The 19742-nt window shown below is 45.7% G+C and overlaps 1 protein-coding gene across 1 annotated transcript in view; it reads right to left on the bottom strand.

The window, feature by feature from the left end:
- Positions 1 to 1913: 1913 nt before the first annotated feature.
- The window catches only part of FBN3 (fibrillin 3), a 108387-nt gene continuing 90558 nt past the window's right edge, over positions 1914 to 19742 (bottom strand). The window contains exons 54-64 of the mRNA XM_056822065.1: positions 19351 to 19482; positions 17783 to 17908; positions 16905 to 17111; positions 15868 to 15993; positions 14601 to 14723; positions 13746 to 13862; positions 11439 to 11567; positions 10952 to 11071; positions 9538 to 9769; positions 6170 to 6341; positions 1914 to 3389 (exon numbers count right to left, since the gene is read on the bottom strand). Coding sequence (XP_056678043.1) covers positions 3051 to 3389; positions 6170 to 6341; positions 9538 to 9769; positions 10952 to 11071; positions 11439 to 11567; positions 13746 to 13862; positions 14601 to 14723; positions 15868 to 15993; positions 16905 to 17111; positions 17783 to 17908; positions 19351 to 19482 — 1823 coding nt within the window. The 3' untranslated portion in view covers positions 1914 to 3050. The remainder of the gene's footprint in view (positions 3390 to 6169; positions 6342 to 9537; positions 9770 to 10951; positions 11072 to 11438; positions 11568 to 13745; positions 13863 to 14600; positions 14724 to 15867; positions 15994 to 16904; positions 17112 to 17782; positions 17909 to 19350; positions 19483 to 19742) is intronic.

Genomic DNA, 19742 nt, shown 5'->3' with positions numbered 1-19742 from the left:
GGAATGAATATTCTAGATTTAGGATAGGAAAACCTGGATTCAAGTCCTGACTCGGCTATTTACTAATTGGGTGATCAATAGCAAGTTTTCCCCCTACACTGTAAGTACTTAAATGTTGAAAGATTTGGGATCAGCAGAGTAGATGCCATCTACTTGGAGGTCCAACTGAACCAGGGACCATGGCAGGTTCTGGCACTTGGGTTCTAGTCCTGGTTCTGTCATATACTAGCTATAAAATCATAAGCAAATCACTTTGATCCCAGAATATCAGTTGGAAGGGACTAGAAAACATAGAATATCCTCCCCAGGATACTCACCCAATTTGCTCTCAAAGGTCGAGACCACAGTGCGTAGTTGCTACCTCCAGTTTGAGGGTTAAACTTTTAGGTCTGTACTCTTATCACTATACTCACAGGCCCCACTTGGCACGATTCCCATTAACAGTCAGCCAGCAGATATTTAGTCTTGGCAAAGGCATTACTAAGATGGTGAAATAAGAACAGCAAACGATCAAATCTTCCCCTACCCCAAACCTGGAGAGCTCTTTCTTAAAAAAATTTTTTTTAACATTTTTATGTATTGGTTCCAAAGTAGAAGGAGCAGTAACGGTCAGGTGATGAGGGTTAAGTGACTTGTCCAGGGTCACACAACTAGTCTTGTGATTAGACTTGAACCCAGAACTGGCCACTGAGCTACCTAGCTGCCCCAAGTGCACTCTTTCAAAAATATATTCAATATCTGTGCAAATATTGGGCACAGAGGTGTAACGATTTTTCGTGCCACTGGACCCAGGCTTCCAAGGCCGAGAGAGTGGGACTGTCTCTGTGCATCGACTTTTCCACTTAAATCTCCTTCACGCACATGTATCTTTGTGCACACTCATCTTTAGATGAAAATGCACAAAGACGATCGTCATCCTCAGTTACCAAGATAATGAGGCCAACATGTGGCCAAGAATATTCATTCTTCCCATGTGGTGTCTCAGAACTCTTCTGGTTCTTGGAGAGAACTTTCTGGAGCCCAAGTTTCAGTCAGGGCTCGCTCTCTCTCAAGGCCATAATGACCTCTTTTCTGTTTCCAGAGCCTTTCCTTCTTCCTATGAATCCTTTCTGGGTCCATATCTGTCCATGATGTATCTCTCTAACTATGCCTCAGGCTCTCTTAAACTGATTCTAAAGCAGCTGGATAGGATATTTCCTTCAGGTGAGTGGCTCCTGATAGCCAATGGGAAGGGGGGACAGGGAACTTGCCCCTTTCCCCCTCCATTGCCCCCTGAGCCAAGAGTTGGCTCCATGTCTGAATGTTGGCTCCTGCCCTTACCCTCCCACACTGAGGAACTCCCTAACTCCAGCTTTAGCTATTTAAAAACCAGTGAAGACATAACCAATTTTCACTGTCTAATGACTATGGCTCCCTTCTGACTCATCAGAGAAAGGGGTTCACACTTCATAAAGGGATCACGGAATTTTTAATGCTTTGTTAATACATTAAAACTTCATCATCTGCGACCACACCCCATGGCTACATTAAGTGAGCTGAGGAATGGGAAATCAAATACTTCTTCCCTACAGAACAGAATGCCAGGGCTGGAAAGAACTGTAGAAAAGAGTTTAGAACCCAGCCCGTTAGATCTGGAAGGGATTTAGAACATAGAGCAGGGAGGGGACAGACTTTCCTAATGGGAAGCGATCTTGGAGGTCACCCAATCTTGCCCATACCTGAGCATGCCATGTGGCCTCCTTGTCTCTACTTACCCATCTTTAGTGACAGAGAACTAACTCCTTCCCCTTGATTCAGCCCATACCATCACCAGGCAGTGGATGGGAGACAAGATGGGTACCAGGTAGTGCAAAGATGGGGGCGGGTACACAGGGTGAGTCAGGGGCTTCACCAAGAATTCACAAGTGGACAAATTTAACCCAAAATAATTTTATTGTTGCCATTTCTTTTAATACAAAACAGGGTCCCCAGAGCCCCGCCCCAGCCTTCCTGGCAGGGGAGGGATAGGGTGGGGGGTGGGAGATGGGGATGGAGACACACGTGCCCCCAAATCTGGCTTCTTTTGCTAATAGCCTGATGTCCAAATCCCTACCCCCAGCTGCCATGAGGAGCTCCCAGGACTGGCATTCACATGAAGCTCCTTTGGTCTGAATGAAGCTCCCTCAGAAACCGGCCCCTGACCCCTCACTCCCTGGGGCCGGCCTCAGTGCGATACAGACATTTTTCAAGTCTGAGAATAAACCAAGATACAGTAAACACAGGTTGGATAAGGATGAAGGGGCAAAATGGCGAGGGATGGGAGATGGAAGGGACCTTTGGGAGGAGAGGGGACAGTGCAGGTGTAGGCATGTCTGAGGGAGGGTAGTGATGCTTGGGAAGTTAGGAGCTGCCTTCAGGAAATCCCAGATCTCATGGCTGATGTCCAGCAGTGATGGTGGAGAATCAAACCCTCAGGAATATTGGGGGGGGGATCGCAAAGATAAGACCTATCTCTTCCTCCCCCACCCCCAAACCCACAGGTGACTGGATCCATAATCCTGAGGAAATTTAACACGATAGTCCTCCCATTCCCTCTTCTCATGCCCTCATAGCCCAAAACCGGGCAAGGGGATAGATAGAGGCTCCCCAAAGCTACAGCTTCCAGCCTGGTCCTGTCCAGCAAAGCAGGCAGGGTTGGCCTCTTGCTGCCTTCCCCTCTCCAGAGGCTCCAAGGCAGTCTGCAGGAAAGAGTGGGGTCGTATGGTTTAGGCTATGTGGGGTGAAGGCAGTGGCCAGCAGAGGAAGGACAGGGTAGAATAAAGAGGGTGGCTATGCCCAGGCAGGAGAGAGGAGAGAGGGATTAGGCTATGCTGATGGTGCCCAGGCAGGAAAGGCAGTATGGAGTGGAAGGGAGATAGTGCCCAAGACTCACAGTGTGTGAGTGTGTGTGTGTGTGTGTATGTGTGTGTATGTGTGTACATGTGTGTGGATCTGTGTGTGTGTGTGTGTGTGTGTGTGTGTGGAAGAGGAGGGGACGTGGCTAATGTGGGTCAGGGGCTGGGGGCTCTAAGCTAGTAGAGTTGTAGTTGTAGTTTCAGCCTCAGAGCGTGGCCTCCCTGTCCAGCTGGCTCTCCCAGCTCATCCCCTGCTGGCCTGGGCACACTCATGACCTCCAGCTGGTAGGCACCAGGGCCGGGCTTCTTGCGGCCCAGACGCAGGTAGCTCAGCCCTTCCTTGTGCTGCATACGGAAGAAGCCTGCCTCGTTGCCATGAGCAATAATGTACAGCACCCGGTTCTCCAGGGCCTCCACGGCTGGCAGCAGCTCCAGGATGTGCTCTCTGGGACCCAGGTTTGAGAGGTTCAAGGCCATGGCCAATGGGGCCTCAGTGTCCACACTAGCCAGGCTCATCTAGATGGGAGGGACAAAGGGAACAAGGTGATTGGCTAGAGCAGAGGCCCACAGCATCCCACAGAGAAGACTTTAGCCCAGACCTTGGTCCCAGTCCTAACTGTCTGAGCCTGAGGCAAGTCACTTTTCTCACTGGGCCTCAGTTTTATCCTCTGTAAAATGGGCTATTTTGAATATGCTTCATACATTTTAAAGCACTATAGAAATAAAAACCATCATCATGAACATATGATGGTGGTAGTAGTAGTAGTAGTACTAGTAATAAGCCTTAAAGCATTCTTCTGCAGTGAAAATTTGGTGTCATTTGGTGTCAAAAATTGCTATTCAGGACCTGTAAGACAATGGGCAACTATCCTAGCCTCAGTTTTCTCTTCTGTAAAATGGAGACAAGGGACTTTGCTATCCCATGATACAACAGTCTGCCCCTGTGCTTTTGCCAGTCTGTCTCTCATGTCTCAAATACTCTCTCTCCTCATCTCTGCCTCTTTGAATGTCTAGCTTCCTTCCAAATGCCACCTCTTCCATGAAGTTTTTCCTGATTCCCCCACTCACTTCCTAGTGCTATCCCTTCTTCCCTAAGAAATGACCTTATGTTTCCTTTGTATCTCCTTATAGGCAGATAGTTTATTTTTCCCATTAGAAGGTAAGCCCCTTGAGGCCAGTAATTTTTGTTTTTAATCTGTGATTCTCAGGGCTCATCACATAGCAGATGTTGAATAAATACTTACTGATGGATTGAAAATTGTTTCTAAGTGTATAAATGGAGATTTTGAGCCTTTGGACTTCATCCCCCAGAAGTCCCTTAGTATTTCCCAAAATTCCCTTTTCCTGCATCCCCGTTTTGCATGATTGTATTTAAGTGGCTGTAACTCCTCTCTCTTTCTCTTTTTGGACCTGTGACCAGGCTGAATTCAGGCAGTTCTTTTGCCCTAATTATTATTAATAAAACTTTTAAAATATAATACTTAGTTATTGAATATTAATTTTAAAACTCACATAGGTTTTAACAGGAGAGTTCTCATTGTTATTAATAACAGAAGAATTACAAGCCATAAAGCATTCTATAAATGTGGGTTATTATTATTATTTTAATATTTTCCCATGATTCCATGATGCATGTTGACTCCCTCACCTCTTCCCTCCCTGCTCCCAGGGCTGACAAGCAATTCCACTGGGTTATACATGTCTTATTACTCAAAACCCATTTCCACATTATTAATATTTGTAAAAGAGTCATCTTTTAAAGCCCAAACTCCCAATCATAAACAATGTGGGCTATTATTAACAGACTGTGAGGTCCACAAGGGCAGGGGCTAAGCCTTAATTATGCTTTTGTATCTCCCCTGAGCACTGGAGAGAGGACTCTTCTGCATACAACTGGCACTAAATAAATGTATGTCCAACTTGAATTTCAATTTAGAGAATCACATTGGAACCACATAGACTATATTCAGCATGGATACCCCATGAGGTTCAGTTGGAAACAATCTTTAGACTAGTTTCTGCTCATTAGAACTACAAACAAAAGTCTGTTCCCCGGAATTAGTGTTTGTAAGGATGTTAGTTAGTTTGTTTTTAAACACTTACCTTTCTGTTACTTTTAGTAACAACTCTGAGACAGAAGGACAAGGGCTAGGCAGATAGGGTTAAGTGACTTGCCCAGGGTCACAAAGCTAGGCCAGATTTGAACACAGATCCTCCAGACTCCAGGCCTGGCTCTCTATTCGCTGAGCTCCCTACTCTAGTTTATTTTTTTATTTTTTAAAACATTTGTATGTTTTATTTGTAATTTCCAGTACTCCAACAGAGCAACTCCATTGCAATGTTTCTAACTCTTAGCAACTGACTGCTATACAAATAAACCCAAGCTTTTACAGTAATTTAGTTTCTAACTAAAACTTCTGTAGCTACTTTGAGGGTTACCAGGGGTGTTTCTGCCTGGGAGGTGGATTTGTAAATGGACCCAAGAAGAAAAAGCATAACTAGGTGTCACAAGATGGATACTGGGTAGGACCACAGTCCTTGGAGGGCATCAGGTTCCAGAACTGAGACCCAGAGATGGGAGCTGATTTGCCCAAGGTCACACAGACAGTAAGGGGGAGACCCAGCATTTGAGCCCAGATCTTGTGACTTCTACAGGCAGAGTTCTTTCCACTATAATAAGATGCCTCCAATATTTTACATATCAATACTTTCTATGACAGCAAGGAGATGACCTTGAGCCTGTCCTTCCTAAAGGACTGTGACTGGTGTGATTTCCATATGTTCTGGATGGAATAGGGGCTCTCTGACGTGGGGACAGAGAGATGTGACGTGCCCCCCATGGGTTTAGTGGCCACCAATCTCAACAGCATTGATTTAGTCCAATTTTATATATAGCACCTACTATGTGCTAAGTGCCTTTTAAATAATATCTCATTTGATCTTCACAAACCTGGGAGGTAAATGCTGCTATCACCCTCATTTTAGAGTTTGGGAAACTGAGGCAGAGGTTAAGTGACTTTCCAGGGATACATAACTAGGGAGGGTTTGGGGCTGGATTTGAAATCAGATCTTCCTGACTTCAGGTCCAGTGCTCTATCCACTACCCCATCTAGTGGCCTTGGGATTTCCTCATTGGAAAGTTCTCTATACTAGTGAACACACATATACAATTTCTACCCCTCTCCCTTCTTCCCTCTCTCTAGCACTTAGCATGGTGTCTAGCATATGGTAGATGCTTGTTGACTGAATTGAATGTGGGCTCCCTCTCTCCTCCATCCTTTCCTCCCATCAATCACCTGGTGCCTCTGGGTCCCATTGATGTGTCGTCGTTGCCTACTTCTTTGGGAATAGCCATTTATCTTGCACTCATAGCAGGTGTCAGGAGAGAGCAGGTTCTCTTCATCCTCCTCCTCAGAAAGGGTTGGCAGATAGGAATTCTTGTCAAAGCCAAGTCCTGAGATGCAGTGCCTGGGACCAGGAGAGGCAGCTGGGATCAGAGGAGCCTCCAGACCCCAGAGAAACCAACCCCCCATTTAGCCAAGATGCCACTATGATTGTTGTTTAGTTATTTCAGTTGTACCTAACTCTTTGAGACTGCATTCAGGGTTTTCTTGGCAAAGATAATGGAGTGGTTTGCCATTTCCTTTCCCAGATCATTTTATAGATGAGGAAACTGAGGCAGAGTTAAATGACTTGCCTAGAGTCATATAGCTGGTAAGGATCGGAGGGTAGATTTGAACTCAGGTCTTTCTGTTTCTACACCCAGTGCTCTATCCAGTGAACTACCTACCTCTGCCTCATGCCATTATTATATAAGACTCATCATTCAGCACTTCACACATACTTTCCTCCCCTTCATACACTCTACAATCCAGTTACATGGATCAACTTGCTGTTCTTTGTAAATAATACTCCATTTCCCATCTCCATGTCTTTGCACTGACAGATGCTTTCCCTTTTCACCTCCACCTCCTGATTTTCTTGAGGACTCAGTACAAACCCGTTTCTACTGGAGGCCTTTTCTGGGTTCCCAGTTGCTTGCGTCTTCTACTCTGAGATTCTTTTCTGTCTATTCTGTGTCTACAGCTATATCTATCTATCTATCTGTCTGTGTCTCTATCCATCCATCTATCTATCTATCTAATCTACCTTCCTGTCTCTATCTGTCTATCTATCTGTCTGTCTATCTATCTAATCTAACTATCTGTCTATCCATCCATCCATCCATCCGTCCATCCATCCATCCATCCATCCATCCATCTATCCATTCATGTATCCATCTGTCTGTCCATCCATCCATCCATCTATCTAATCTACCTTTCTGTCTCTATCTGTCTGTCTGTCTATCTATCTATCTATCTATCTATCCATCTATCTGTCTGTCAATCCATCTATCCATCTATCTATTGTTTTCTCCATTAGGATATGAGTTCCTTGAGAACTGGGATTTTTTTTCCCCTGTTTATTCCCCCTTCCCCAGGACTTCATGCAGGGTCTTGTATACAGTAAGACTCTAATAAATAAGTGTCTGTTGACTAACTCTGTGAGTTGGAAACTCAAGAGAGCCAGCTCAGGAAGGGAAGGGGGGAAAAGGCAGGGGAAGGTCCCCATGTAAAAGAGCTAAAGGGAGCAGCCCAGGAGAGCAATGTTTATGGCCCCGGAAGGAAAGTTTATGTAGGTGATGAGTATGCGTGTGGCTTGTACATTGTTATAGATGCAGATGAACATGTATGTTGGATCTGTACATACAGGGTGGAGGCAGATCATCAATTCCACAAGACTAGGATCATAGAACCTTAAGAGTCAGCAAGCCCAACCCAAATTCTATATCAAATGATTATCTAGCCTGCAGAGTAGGGGACAGATTTCTAAGTCTAGAATCAGGCAGACCTGGGCTCAAACTCTGACTCAACATTTATAGCTGAGGGTCAGTCATGATGGGGCGAACCAGATAGCTGTAAAGACCCTTCCAGACTGAGGTCCATGATGGTGACAATGATGATGGTAATAAACAGCATTTCTCTAGCGCTCTTAGATTTGTAAAGTGGTATGATCCCATAGTCATAAGCTCCAGAGAGCCAATTACACATTTGGACAGTTTTAATGGTGAGAATGGAGATCTAGCCAGAGGACAGTTTACTTAGAGAAGAACGAGGGGATCTTAGTGGTCTCCAGGCCCTACAGTAGGGGCAGGGCAGCAAGGAAAGGCTGACAAGGTCTTCGGTTGCAGTAAAGGGAGATAGTGCCCAGACTGAGGAGGTGGTAACGTGTCCTACTCTACTCTGGTCAGACCCCATCTAGACTCCTGGGTGCAGTTTGGAGAGCATTTTTTAAAAACCCTTACTCTCTGTCTTAGTGATGACTATAAGATTGAAGGTCAAGGGCTAGGCAAATGGGGTTAAGTGACTTGTGCAGGGTCACACAGCTGGGAAGTGTCTGAGGCCAGATTTGAATCTAGGTCCTCCTGTCTCCATGCTTGGCCCTCTATCCAGTGTGCCGTGTAGCTGTCCCCTGAGGACACACCTTATAAACGATATTGCCAAACTGGAGAACATACAGATAAATGAGAATGGAATGGTGAAGGTCCATCATGCAAGTATTAGAAAAAGGAACAGGGAATGACAGAGATAGGAGAAGAGAAGACTTAGGGCAGAAGTTCTTAACCTGAGGAAAATTAATTAATTAAAATGAAAATTAATTGATTAAAATTTTTTTATGGTTATATTTCAATAGAATTGGTTCCTTAGAAATTCTATGAATCTCATTTGATGTAGTTAAAAATATTATTTTGAGAAAGGGTCCATAGGCTTTACCAGAATGACTGCCCAAAAGATTCAGGACACAAAAGGCTAAGAGCCCTTGGCTTAGGGGGATATGGCATTTCTCTTCAAGCATATGAAGGGATGTCATGGGAAGGAAGGACTATATATTTTTTTTCACCTTGGCCTTAGAGGTCAGGACTAGGAGCCCTTGGTGGAAATCATTGGCAGAGGGGGGTGGGGGGGAAGGCATTGTGTAGTAAGGTGTCTCAGTGGATTGAGAGCTAGCTCTAGAGAAGGGAGGTCCTGGGTTCAAGTCTGGCCTCAAGATACTTCCTTGCTGTGTGACCCTGGGCAAGTCACTTAACCTCCATTGCCTAGTCTTTACTGTTTTTCTGCCTCGGAACCAATACATAGTACTGATTCTAAGATGGTAGGTAAGGGTTAAAAAAAATTATAGGGGATGCAAGTTGGGCTTGACAGAGGGAAAATTTCCCTAATGATAAGAGCTACCCCAAAATGGAAGGACCTGCTTCCTGACTGAAGTCATGAGTTCCATATCCCTGCAGGGGCCAGACGACTGACCACAGGAAGAAGAAGCTATAGAGTTCTCAAATATCTTTAAAAAAAAAAAATCTCTTACTTTCTTAGAATGAATGCTACATGTTGGTTCCAAGGCAGAAGAGTGGTAAGGGCTAGACAATGGGGTCAAGTGACTTGCCCAGGGTCACACAGCTAGGAAGTATCTGAGGCCAAATTTGATTCCAGGACCTCCCATCTCTAGGGCTGGCTCTCAATCCACTGAGCCACCTCGCTGCTCCATGCTAATATCTTTCCTATGGACACATGTATCGGGGCATGAAGAGGTGTATCCAGACATGTACAGAGGAGAGAACTCTACTCACCCTTGCCCGGCACGGAAGTAGCCCCCTGGGCAGCCACACAGGTAGCCCCCATTGGTGTTAGAGCAGCCGTAACTACAGGGGCTGCCCCCTGCAGAGCACTCATCCACATCCCGGCAGCCCCCAAAGGCCTGGTCGAAGTCGTAGCCAGAAGGGCAGACACACTTGAAGCTTCCCAGGGTGTTGTAGCAAGAGGCCGAGCCACAGGCTGTGGGGCTGGAACACTCATTGTCATCTGGAAGGAGGAGGCAGAGTTTGGGATGAAGACCGGTCCTAGGACCAAGGCTGGGGCTGGGGCAAGTGAACTGGAGGAAGTTCTGAGCCAAGAAGTCAGTCCAACAGGAAGGTAAGGTGTGGGAGGATGGAGCCAGAGGAAAGGCATCAGGAGACAGAGGGAGTCTCAGAGTAAAGAGATCTGGCAGAACTCTAGCTAGCAGTTTGGGTCCCCAGGGAAAGCTTTCTGCAACTTGCGTGTGACAAGCAGCATGAAATGTGTTGCCCTGGCGAGGGGGAGAATTGATTCCGGGACACCACCCTATTGTGGAAAGAGACCCTGGGGACACCTGAGGGTGGGGGGAGAGGCTGTGATCTGGGTCAGAGCAGGATGCAGGGAGTTCACCTGTATGGAAGTGGCAAGGGAGAAAGCCTGCCATTGGGCAGCTTCTAATTTTAATTTTTTAAAAATTATTTTATTATTAAATTAATTTTAATTAATTTAACATTTCAGTCATTTCTATGTTGGTAAAGGAAGCTAAAGGCCATTAGCCCCTCTACGTTTTGCTGCTCAGGTCAAAGCTCTAGCCACCCGATTATGGCTTTGAGCTTCAGCAGAGCATACCAGGGGGCCAGGGCTCAGAGGGCTAGAAGCCCTAGGGTAAGAAGTCAAGGCTTTGCCCCCTTCTTCTCTCCTTATATCTTCTTCTCCAGGATAAATGTCCTCAGTTTTTCTGCCCTGATTTCCACCCTCCCCACCGCCTCTACCCCTCAGCATCCTGGTTGCTTTCCTCTGATCACAGCTCAGGCTATCAGTGTTCCTAAAAGCGTGTAGTCTCCTCTGGCTTTTGTTCTTGTTTTTGTCTCAAATATAAATTTTCAGTGAGACTTTAGGTTTTGACGTCATCTACATTTCCTAACGTATTCCCTGCATGCTTGGCTTCTAACAGGCAACACTGTATAGTAGGAAAAGAGCTCTAGATTGGCATTCTGGAAACCCAGGTCCATATGCTAGCTCCACAGTGTATGACTTGTTTGGTCTTGAGCGGCAATTACTTTCCTTCTCTGGAATATTAAATAAAAAGTTAATGTTAAAATATTAAATATGAATCTGTGGCGTAATCCCTCAGGTCCCTTGTGGGCTCTAAACTGTAAGATTCCAGGATATCTCTTTTCCCCAGAAGCCAGGGGATTAGGTACTCACCCACACACTGGTCCCACTGGGAATGAGGAGTGAAACCATTGGGGCAGCCACAGCGATAGCTGCCCACCATGTTCCGACAGCCGTGCTGGCAATGGTGACTTCCATCGCACTCATCCACATCTGCAAGAGGACCCCGCCCCCCCACCATCCCATTTGGAGTGAGCCTACGGCCCTACTGTCCTAGCGTGCCCACATTCTGTCATCAGAGGCCCTTCTCCCTCCCTGCTAGGGCCCAGACAGAGCTGATGTCCATGTGTATGTCATTTTGTGAACTAGTCATATCTTTGCAGAATGTCAAAGCATTTGGAATGTCTTCCACAGTCCAGCCCTCTTTCTCTGTTAACAAAATTAGTAACAGAAATGCTCTTCTTTCCCTATTGCCCAGCTCCCCGCCCCTCTCAAGTCTCAGTTTGCCCCTCTCTGGTCTCCAGCCCCCTGACTTGAACCCTAGTCCTGATCCCCTCCAAAGGACCCAGCCCCCCTCTACCTTCACAGGTGAGGCCTGTGCTATCCAGGGAGAATCCTCGTTGGCACTGACAGTTGTAGCTACCTGGGGTGTTCTCACACTGCCCCTGGGCCCCGCACAGGCCTGGCTGGGTCATGCACTCGTCACTGTCTGCAAAAACAGAGGTTGGAAGATATAGCTGAGGGGCCAAGATGGGGCTCTGGAGATGCCAAGAGCACCATGGATGTGGCCTGGGGGAAGGCCGTGTGTCTCTGAGCAGGCAATGGGGAAGGCAGTCAGGGCCTTCTCTCTGTTTCTCCCAGAGTAGTGTGGAAAGCGGAGGAGAGATAGCTTACCCTTCCTCCTTTGGAGGACTGTAGCCTGGTGGATCACAGAAGTTATTAAATATTAACTTGTCCCTCCCTGAGAGCCCAGACTGTCCCCAACCCCCACCCCCACCCCCACCCTCCATCACCCTATACCTCTGATGTGAGGTGCTGGAAATGATACAAGTTTAGGGTCTGAGCCAGGGTTGGCTCTACCTCAAGCAATTCCCAATGTTTCCTGTTGACTCACTTAGCACCAACCTAGATCATGGCCGCATCCTGCTCATCTTGACTATTAGAATGCTTCCAAACCTTGTCTTCATATAGCTGCCAAATTAGTCTCCCTACTGTCTGGGTCTCACCATGTCAACCCACTCCTCAAAAACCTTTACTGGCTCTCTATTATCGCTAGAATAAAATACAAACTACAAACTGCCATTCAAGGCCCCATCACAATCTGAGTTCAACCTACTCTTCATACTACTTCCTTTCATGCTGTCTCTATCCTGGTCAAACTATTTCCTGTTCTCATCTAGTCATATCCCACAAGACTGGAAATGAGCTCTCTTCTTATCCCTGCTTTGGTGGAAACTTTTTCTTTCTTCAAGGCCCAGTTAAGCAGTTATCTTCTCCATGAAGCCTTTCTTGATTTCTCCTCTAGCTGAAAGGGCTTTCTCCCTAAAACTTTCCTAGAGTTCTTAGTTTTCATCTTGCCTTTGTTCCTATGACAGCCAACTGTGCGTCATAAATATATAAGCATAGTTTTTATAGTAGCCTATAAACTTTTTGAGGGCAAGAACTGTGCCATCTTTCTAACTTTCTAATACCAGAGTCCTGCACAGGACCCTGCTCCTCATAGATTTCCTTCCTTCCTTCCTTCCTTCCTTCCTTCCTTCCTTCCTTCCTTCCTTCCTTCCTTCCTTCCTTCCTTCCTTCCTTCCTTCCTTCCTTCCTTCCTTCTTTTCCTTCCTTCCTTCCTTCCTTCCTTCCTTCCTTCCTTCCTTCCTTCCTTCCTTCCTTCCTTCCTTCCTTCCTTCCTTCTTTTTCTTCCTTCCTTCCTTCCTTCCTTCCTTCCTTCCTTCCTTCCTTCCTTCCTTCCTTCCTTCCTTCCTTCCTTCCTTCCTTCCTTCCTTCCTTCCTTCCTTCCTTCCTTCCTTCCTTCCTTCCTTCCTTCCTCTCTTCCTCTCTTTCCTTCTTTATCTCTTTCTTTTTCTTCTTTATCTCTTTCTCTTCCATTCTTTCTCTTTCTCTTTCCTTCTTTATCTCTTTCTCTCTTTCTTTCTCTCTCTTTTGCTCTCTTTCTTTTTTTTTAAACATTATTTTATTTGATCATTTCCAAACATTATTCATTGGCACCACCACCTCTCCCATAGCTGACGCGCGATTCCACTGGGTATCACATGTGTCCTTGATTGGAACCCATTTCCATGTTGTTGGTATTTGCATTAGAGTGTTCATTTAGAGTCTCTCCTCAGTCATATCCCCTCAACCCCTGTAGTCAAGCAGTTGCTTTTCATCAGTGTTTTTAATCCCACAGTTTATCCTCTGCTTGTTTTCTTTCTTTCTTTCTTTCTTTCTTTCTTTCTTTCTTTCTTTCTTTCTTTCTTTCTTTCTTTCTTTCTTTCTTTCTTTCTTTCTTTCTTTCTTTCTTTCTTTCTTTCTTTCTTTCTTTCTTTCTTTCTTTCTTTCTTTCTTTCTTTCTTATCTATCAAATCTATTATTTGTCTATCTGACTGACAGCCAGGTCTACCTATATATACATATATATTCATCTACCTATATATTCATGCATACACACAAAAGCTAGCTCTATAGATATATCTCTAGCTAGCTAGCTAAAGGTAGCAGGGACCTCAGAAGTCATCTAATCCACCCCCCTCATTTTATAGATGAGGAAACAAGCACGCAGAGTGACTTGCCTAATGTTCTTCTGGTACTCAGTGGCAACACTGTAATTCAAACTCAGCTCCCCTGACTCCAAATTCTGTATTCTGCCCATTGCACCAGGTGGTGGGTGACTCACCGAGACAAGAGTGGTGATGCTGTGTGAAGCCAGGGGGGCACTTGCAGGTGAAGCCCCCCACAGTGTTGACACAGAGGAATTGACAATTGTGCTGCTTGGTGGCACATTCGTCCAGATCTAATGATGATAAGGGCAATAATGAGAATAATCTCCAGAACCCTCAAAGTAACAAACATACACCATTGTACACTGAGGCTCTCTACAAATGTGTCCTATTACTACTCATCAGAGATTTAGAGGCCACAAAATTCATTTCCTCCTTTTGTGATGATGAAACTGAAGATCAGGGATGAGAAGAGACTTGGCTCACAGTCACACAGCTGGTGAGTGTCAGAAGTAGATGCCAAACCCAGATTTTCTCACTTAAAATTCAAGGCTCTTGCCATACCCCTCAACCTCCTTTTCTCTTCCCAAACTTCCACCCCTCCAAACACTAAATTGTCTCTAAGGCAGCAAATGATCCCAGTTCTGTGTTGCCTGGCCTCTGGTCCAAGTTACTATCCTCAGACATGCCTCTAGAAGGCATCCCTTGGGTAGCTAGACAGAGGACAGTGTTCAGACCAAATTGGTGGCCCTGGGGCATCCCAGAGGAGTAGTTTGGGGATTTATGTGTAGTCTACTTTCATTTCTCAGGTTTAAGTGAGGGGATAAGGGCATCGAAAGGAAAAATCCTGGTTGAGAATGGGCACTCAAACCCTCCCAAATCATGCTCCTAAGGAACAGGGCCAGAAAGACTTCCAGGTCCAGGAGCTTCCTTGGACGCTCTTATATCCAATCACCCTTGTCTTCCCCTTTCCTTCCTCCCACATCAAGGGTCTTTGGCTGCCTTGGTCAGGGCAGAGAAGGTTCAGTCACCTTTACAAGTCTTGCCATTTCCCTGGAGGAGGTAACCACGTGGGCAGGAGCATTTGAAGCTGCCTTCCGTGTTTTTGCACAGGAAGTTACAAGGTTTTGGAGACTGTTCACATTCGTCCACATCTGGATGGGGGTAGCAGTGGAAAAAGGATGGAGAAATCAGACCACTTAGGGACCAAGAGGAGCTCCCCCACCCCAGAGGCTTCTCTCAATGCACAAGGCCAGGCTTTACTCTCAGCCTCTTCCTCAGATTCCAACCAACCCCCTTTTCTTGAGTTCTTTTGCAACTTCTCCATGAAGAAAGCTCTGGTGTCTCCTCTCAAGCCCAAACTCCTTGGCCTGGCATTTAAGGCCTTTGACAGCCTGGTACTACCCTCCTTTCCCAGCTCATCTTATATTTCCCCCTCCCATACCTTCGATTCTGTCCCCTAAACATACTTTAAACTCTCCCACCACCTATTTCTTTGTCATCACTTACTTGATTTCCCATGCCCAGAATGTCTTCCTTCTATCCTTGTTAAAAATCTCTGCTTCTCTTAAAATCTACCTCAAATGCCTCCTCCTACAGGATGTTGCCCTTGATTCCCTAGTAAGTGATAACCTCTTCTCTTCCTAACTTTATCTAGTGCCTTTTCTGTCTTTTGGGTATGCTTATCAGGGAAAGTTGTATATTGTGGTTATCTGGTTTTGTATTTTATCTCCATACTAATCTGTGAACTCCGTGAAGGCAGAGATGATATTTCAATTAAACTTGGCACAGTACCCATTAGGATAGGCACTGAAATGACTGTTGAACAAATCATGAATGAATGAAGGTCTGAATGAATAAAGGAATAAATGAAACGGGCTAGTAGAGTGAAGCTGAGGATACTAGGAACCTAGTATGGGCACATGGGAATGGAACTCGGGTACTTGTAGAGGCTGTTAGAGATCATCTAGTCTATTTGTGAACCAAAAACTAGACTCCTGTTTACCAAGCTATTCTAGCCTCATGGATGAAGGGATTCTCCATTCCTCATGGCATTAGCCCTGAACACTAACTAGGGCCTTGACCCATATGTCTAATAATAATTCCCATTTCTATGGCACTTAACAATACTCTCTCCCTCTCTCTCTCTCTCTCTCTCTCTCTCTCTCTCTCTCTCTCTCTCTCTCTCTCTCTCTCTCTCTCACACACACACACACACACACACAAATATAATACTTTCCCTTGTTCTCATTTCCCAGGATCCTTATCCTTAATGGAGTCCACTGGGCTGGGACTTACCCACACAGGCTGTGCCAGTAATATCAGGTGTGTAGCCGGTCTCACAGTGGCAGCGGAAAGAGCCAATGGTGTTGATGCACTGACCATTTTGACAGAGGTTGGAGAGAACTTTGCACTCGTCAATGTCTGTGAGGAAGAGAAAAGAAGGCAGCCCAATCCACTTACCCTTCCCAAGGCTCCACAATCCTCTGGGATTCCTAGCATGAAGTTCCAGGCCTGAAAAGAATCACCCCCATGCCCACTACCCTTCTACTTTTTATTATGACTTCATAGCAAAGAGCTTGTAGAAGCTGGGGCTGAATTTCTAAGTAAAATCCCCAAATGGCTCTTCTGATCTGATCTGAGGTCCAGCTTACTCTTCAATGCCCTAATGATAGCTCCCAATTGCATAGCAGTTTGAACTTGGGTCTTGCCAACTCCAAGTTAAATGCTCTCTCCATTATTCCAAGCTATCTCTTGACATAGATCATGGAATGGCCATTGATGGACAAATGATGTCTCTCCAGAGATTTTCCCATCCCTAATACACACAAATAAGACTTTTTTCACTGGGGTTTATTCCCAAACTGAAAGAAAACCAGATTCTAATAGCACTGAGGGCAAAGAAACTGCCCTGACTCCTGGGCCATATTTCAATTTATCTGCCATTTTAGGCACCCCAAGAATTCATTAATTACTCTAGCATGTCTTAAAAGAGAGAGAAGGCAGTTCTCTGAAATGATGAACATCTAAAGTGGCTTTTTGAATGGGTCTATAATCACGAGGCTCTATTTATCTAGATATTGACTCTGGATGGCATAAATTCATCCTGCCTGAAACGGAGACTATAGCTCGGTATTGACATGCCCCTAAGGCAAGAAGAGTAATAACCATTTCTATAATATTTTATGATTCCAAAGTGCTTTCCTCTCACCAGAACCCTGCAAGGTAAGAAGCACAAGCATTATCATCTCCTTTTTTACTGAAGGGGAACCTGAGGTTCAGAGAGGAAAGTGACTTGCTCAAGCTATGGGTATCAGAGATGGGCAGTGCCTAACCTCTACCATCGGTGGTATAGCCAGAACCATGTGGGCACATCTTCTTGTGCTGGGCAGTGCCAGGGAGAGGGCAGAGCTCACAGAGGGAGCCCCAGCCTCGGCCTCCATCGCAACAACACTCAGCTTTGGTGACCGGGTTGTGGTTGCTGGAGGACAGTTGACATGTGGTCTGCAGTACCTCCGTGAAGCAGGAACCCTGGCGGGTGTCTGGGGAGGAATCAAAGGGAAAAGGGATGAGAAATGGATAATAACAACTCACATTTCTAATGTGCTTTGTTTTACAAGATACTTTGCTAAATAGCTTCAACCAAGTAGCAAAAGTTGTTGTTTTTTTGTTTGCTTGTTTTTGTTTTGTTTGTGGAGAGAAGAGAAACTCTGGGCTTCTGATTTCACCCACACAGGAAACTCCCAGCGAGGAAACTTTCCACTGATACAGATTGGCAACTTGTCTCTGATATGTATTATGAGAGGTATGTGGTTACAGAGCTAGTATAATAGAGGCAAAGCCTTGAAATGAGATTTTTCTAGTCCCAAGGCTGGCTCTCTTTCTGCTATACCAAGCTGTCCCTCCTATAGGGATAATAGTACAAATTAGTATACCATTTTACAGATGAAAAAAGTGAGTTCCAGTGAAATTAAGTGATTTGTCCAAAGTCAAATTGTAAGTGACAGCTGGCAAATGTCAGAGGTGAATCCACATTCTCTGACTTTCTACATCCATACCTCTTTCTTGGACCATGGCTGCCTTTCAGGGAGCATGGAGAGGCACAGCCCTGGGGGAGCAGTTGAGTTGAGAGAGCCCTGAGGGAAGGCAGTGCCCTTGGAGATCTGCCTTTGCCTGTCCTTGGTAGGGGGCTAGGAGCACTCAGAAGACCTACCAAGGCACTCTGTTCCTGTGGGGCTGGCCTGGAAGCCCTCATTGCAGTCACAGTGGTAGCTGCCCACAGTGTTCACACAGCGGCCATTGGAACAGAGACCAGGCTGGGTTCGGCATTCATTCTCATCTGAGGGAGAAAAAGACATTAATCCAGCATCACCCAGACTCTTCAATTCCTGATCTCACCAGGGTCTGCCTTCTGTCTTTAGGAAGACAGTTCCTTTCTTGATTTCTATGCCTTCCTTTGAATGTCCATTAGGTGTCATCCTTGCACCCTGCTTTAAGGAGCCCTGTTTTCCTCTGGTTCTCTGTCTTCCACAGATATGGAGAGCAGCTGCTCAAAGTCCCTTTCAAAGAAACTGCACTGGAAGATGATCTCTTCTGGGGAAGGAGTCCAGATCCTTAACCTTTCCACAGGGAATGAGTATTGTTACCTTTGTATGTGTCACACCCATCTCCTACTAAAATTATTTCTCCAATCTAGGAGAGGGGGTGCTAAGGGAAATTAGATAAAACTGTTCTTTTGCTCTCAAGGAGCTCACAGTCTAGGACAGTGTTGGCAAACCCTTTAGAGATTATGTGTCCAAACTGCACCTTCAAGCCATCTATGAGCCTCCCAAATTACCCCAGAGAGTAGAGGGAGGAGTGCTCACAGGCAGCTGTTGGGTGGAGGGGTGGGGTATGCAAAAAAATGTCCTCAGGCACTGTGGAGAGGAATAATGGAATAGCTCCCTCCCAGCTGCCCAGGCATGGGTGCCACACCTTTGCCAAAGTGGGTCTAGGAGAAGAGTGTGCATATATACAGATAACTACTATTTCCTGGTATTATGTGTCTCCCAATGGTAGATCAATTCTCTGTGAAATGTTAAGCAGCCTAAGCATCTGGGCTGCTTTCCCTAAAGAAGAGAAGGTTGGGGGTTGATGATAAATGTTTCCTGAAGTGACACCAGATCCCATTCTTTTTTTGTTTCTTTTTCTCTGTCCCCACTTTCAATCTTCAGCCCTTTGTCCTCTGTTCCTGTTTCTCAAAGCCCCCAAAACTCAGTCAATTAGCTACTTAGCATTTCCTAAACACTTACTATACGTCAGGTACTGTGCTAAATGTTGGGGTGGTTAATAGAAAGGTTTGGAGATAGAGATGGACAAGAAAGAAATGAAGGACAGGGCTAGGGGGATAAGGCTAGGTTAGGGATGGGGGAATAGAGAGGATGAGGGAATAAGGGGAACAAACAAATGTCGAGAGAAGGTTAGAGGGACAGGAATGAGACAGAGATAGAGGAACAGAGTTAGGGAACAACATTGGAGCATAATGATTGGAAAGCAAAGAAGAGAAAAACAGATGAATTCGAAGGAAGGAAGTGGAATTCTGGCCTTTACCTGTGCAGAGGCCCTGAGCTGTAGGCCAGGGAAAGGTAGGGGGCAGATCAGATCAGGATTTGGGGGGCAGAGAAATGAAGAGAGATGACTAGGGGGACAGGAACAGAATAAAGGCTAGGGGAGAGGGACGGGGTACAAGAAGGGAGAGACAGAGATGATAAACAGTGAGAGGTCTGGAGCTCAGATCCTTACCTGTGCAGCCTTCACCATGGGCTCGGGGCTGTAGGCCAGGAGGACAGATGCAGGTGAAGGTGCCTATCAAGTTCTTGCAAAGCATACCCCGGGCTGGGCAGTCATGTAGTCCCTCGGCACACTCGTCCAGATCTGTAGTCAATCACAGGGCTCGATGGGACTCCAGCTTACCCATCTTCCCCTGCCTGCCCCTATGTCCCATTGGTATCTCCATCCATAGAATGACTATGCTGGTTATAATTCTAGCTCAAGTCCTGACCTTTCACAGGAATGAGTTCTCCCTTAGGAGCTGTTTGAGACCCTGGGCTTCCTGTGACTCTCTTCTGTCTATCTGACCCAGCAGGCAGGCATTTTTCTTTTCATTAGCAAACATCTTCAGATTGTCCTAAACA

The sequence above is a fragment of the Monodelphis domestica genome, chromosome 3 (assembly GCF_027887165.1).
Source record: "Monodelphis domestica isolate mMonDom1 chromosome 3, mMonDom1.pri, whole genome shotgun sequence".
NCBI lineage: Eukaryota > Metazoa > Chordata > Mammalia > Didelphimorphia > Didelphidae > Monodelphis > Monodelphis domestica.
Note: the sequence above shows the minus strand (reverse complement) of the source record. Positions and strands in the feature narration are given on the sequence as shown.